The sequence below is a fragment of the Microtus ochrogaster genome, chromosome 15 (genome assembly GCF_000317375.1).
Source record: "Microtus ochrogaster isolate Prairie Vole_2 chromosome 15, MicOch1.0, whole genome shotgun sequence".
NCBI classification, from domain to species: domain Eukaryota; kingdom Metazoa; phylum Chordata; class Mammalia; order Rodentia; family Cricetidae; genus Microtus; species Microtus ochrogaster.
In genome coordinates this window covers 22,255,426-22,257,567 of record NC_022017.1, presented here as the reverse complement: position 1 = coordinate 22,257,567, position 2,142 = coordinate 22,255,426, and the positions used below count along the sequence as shown (strand labels likewise).

The 2,142-nt window shown below is 45.4% G+C and overlaps 1 protein-coding gene across 1 annotated transcript in view; it reads left to right on the top strand.

Annotated features, from left to right (window-relative positions):
• Mov10l1 (Mov10 like RISC complex RNA helicase 1) overlaps positions 1–2,142 on the top strand; it is an 82,837-nt gene that overhangs the window by 14,530 nt on the left and 66,165 nt on the right. The window contains exon 8 of the mRNA XM_013348818.2: positions 604–798. Within this exon, the coding sequence (XP_013204272.1) occupies positions 604–798 (195 nt within the window). The remainder of the gene's footprint in view (positions 1–603; positions 799–2,142) is intronic.

Below are 2,142 nucleotides of genomic sequence, written 5' to 3'. Positions count from 1 at the left end.
TAGGAAGTGGTCTCCTGTGCCCATGTGTTGTAGAGTACTTCCCACTTTCTCTTCTATCAGGTTCAGTGTGTTCAGACTGATATTTAGGTCTTTAATCCATTTGGACTTGAGTTTTGCGCATTCACCACCAGTTTTCTATATTAGCTTCTTTTCCTGTTGTTACGATAAAAATGTCCCAATGAAAGCAACCTAAAGGAAATCCGGTTTGCTTTGGTTCACAGTCCACCGTGGCAGACGTTCCATTGCACTTAGTCGGAGAGCTGTGATGCCTGTGCTCAGCTTGCTTCTCCTTCTCACTTGGTTCAGAATCTCACCCAGGAAATGGAGACAAAATCAGCAAGTTCTCCTGCCTTCTCAATCTAACCAAGAATAACATGCAGAGCCCCAGCTCCCTAGTCATGATAGACCTTTGCACTTGGGAAATACTACATTTCTTGTTTTATAAAGTAAACTTTTCTGTGTAAAATTACTGTGTAAAAAAATTACTAAGAAATCAGCATGGCTGTTAGCTTTACAACTTCCTGAAATACTGAAGGAAAAGCAGACTGAATCTGCCTCATTCATAAGGAAACTAAATTTCTTTCTTTTTTTTTTTCTTCTAAGAAACCCTGGCCGTTGCAAGGAGCTCCTTCTGCTGTGTTTCTCCAACTTTCTCATTGGGCGACACCTTGAAGTGAATGTCGTAAGTGGTGAGGAGGCGCTAATAGCTGTGCGTGAGCCGTTCTCTTGGAAAAAGCCTAAAGGCCCCCAAACGTTAGTGCCTGCAAAGACTACAGTTGTTGTGACCACACAGAAAAGGTACCGTTTGGAGAGCTGTCTGATTTCCTGTCTGTTTTCTGTCCCCTTTCACCTCTTCTCAGCTAAGGAGGTGATAAGGGCAAGGCTGCTCCTGGGGCAGGATGTGTTCCCATGGAACTAGTAAAAGCAGATCTGTGTCTATGCAGGCCAGGCCCGTGCACCCCTCGACTCTGCTCTCCGTGGCAGATCTTGAGGCCACTTTGAAGCCAAGATGGTTTGGCTCTTGGCTCGTGCGATCCACTCCCAGGCAGGCCCAGGTCTGACACCCAGCTACACCATCAGCGGCAGATCTGTGCTGTGTCGGCTGGTGTGGCTTTTAGAGCCTTTCCCAGAATTTCAGTGCAGCTTGTATTGGGCCGCAAGATTGCTTGGTCACAGGAAGCTTTTTGGAAGATCTGCTATCATTTAAGATTGAAGTCTGACTTGAGCATAGGAAGTTTGTGGACAACCTTGTTTCTGCCTGGGTTGGGTCCCAGGTCCATTTGCTCATGTCTGAAGTAAACAAAGCATAAAACTTTCAAGAAACACATTTCTTCTAAGTTTGGTCCCCCAGAATGGGGCCTGCACATGTGAGGGTATTAGATGGCTTTGTCCCGGTTCTGGGTGTGAGTCAGGGCTGCCCACAGCCCATCAGAGCAAGACGACTATTTCTGTAATCCTAGAAAATTCTGGAGTTCAGATCATGTTAACCCAGTAAGTCTAAGACAAAGGATGATGGAGTTCTATCAAACTATAGACTGAAGGAGACTGTGTTAGCAGACAGTGTTGTGGGGTTGCTGCACTTGTTGTTGGCCATTGTTTGGAAGGCAGCTGTGGACACCATGCTTCTTTAGACCATTGTTTGAATCACAGCACTGCAACCAAGATGCTGTGTGACCTTGGGGAAGTTTCTTGACCTCTCTGTGCCTTTACTTCATTTGTAAGTGATAGTCTCTACCTCATTTGGTTTGAGGCATAAATGGTATAGAGCTCACAAAACGTAGAGTTTTCTGGGACAGAGCAGTAGTAAGTGCTGATGGATCTTGCTCACTTCCAGGGTGTGCCTAGGGGAAACGTTCAGGTGTTGGTTATGAGAGCAGATACTCTAGCTCTACACCCTGTCCAGTTAGAGTTGCCTCAAAGAAAGCTAATATATAGACCAAGTACAAGTGTTCTGAGACCTTCCTGGCTTTTCCAGGGAGGATTAGCATATCCACGAATGAGAGCTTCTCTAGAGCCGTGGTTCTCAGCCTTCCTAATGCTACAGCCCTTTAATACAGGTCCTCACGTTGTGGGGACCCCAACTATAAAACTATTCTGTTGCTACTTGGTAACTAATTTTGTTACTGTTATGAGTTGTAATAT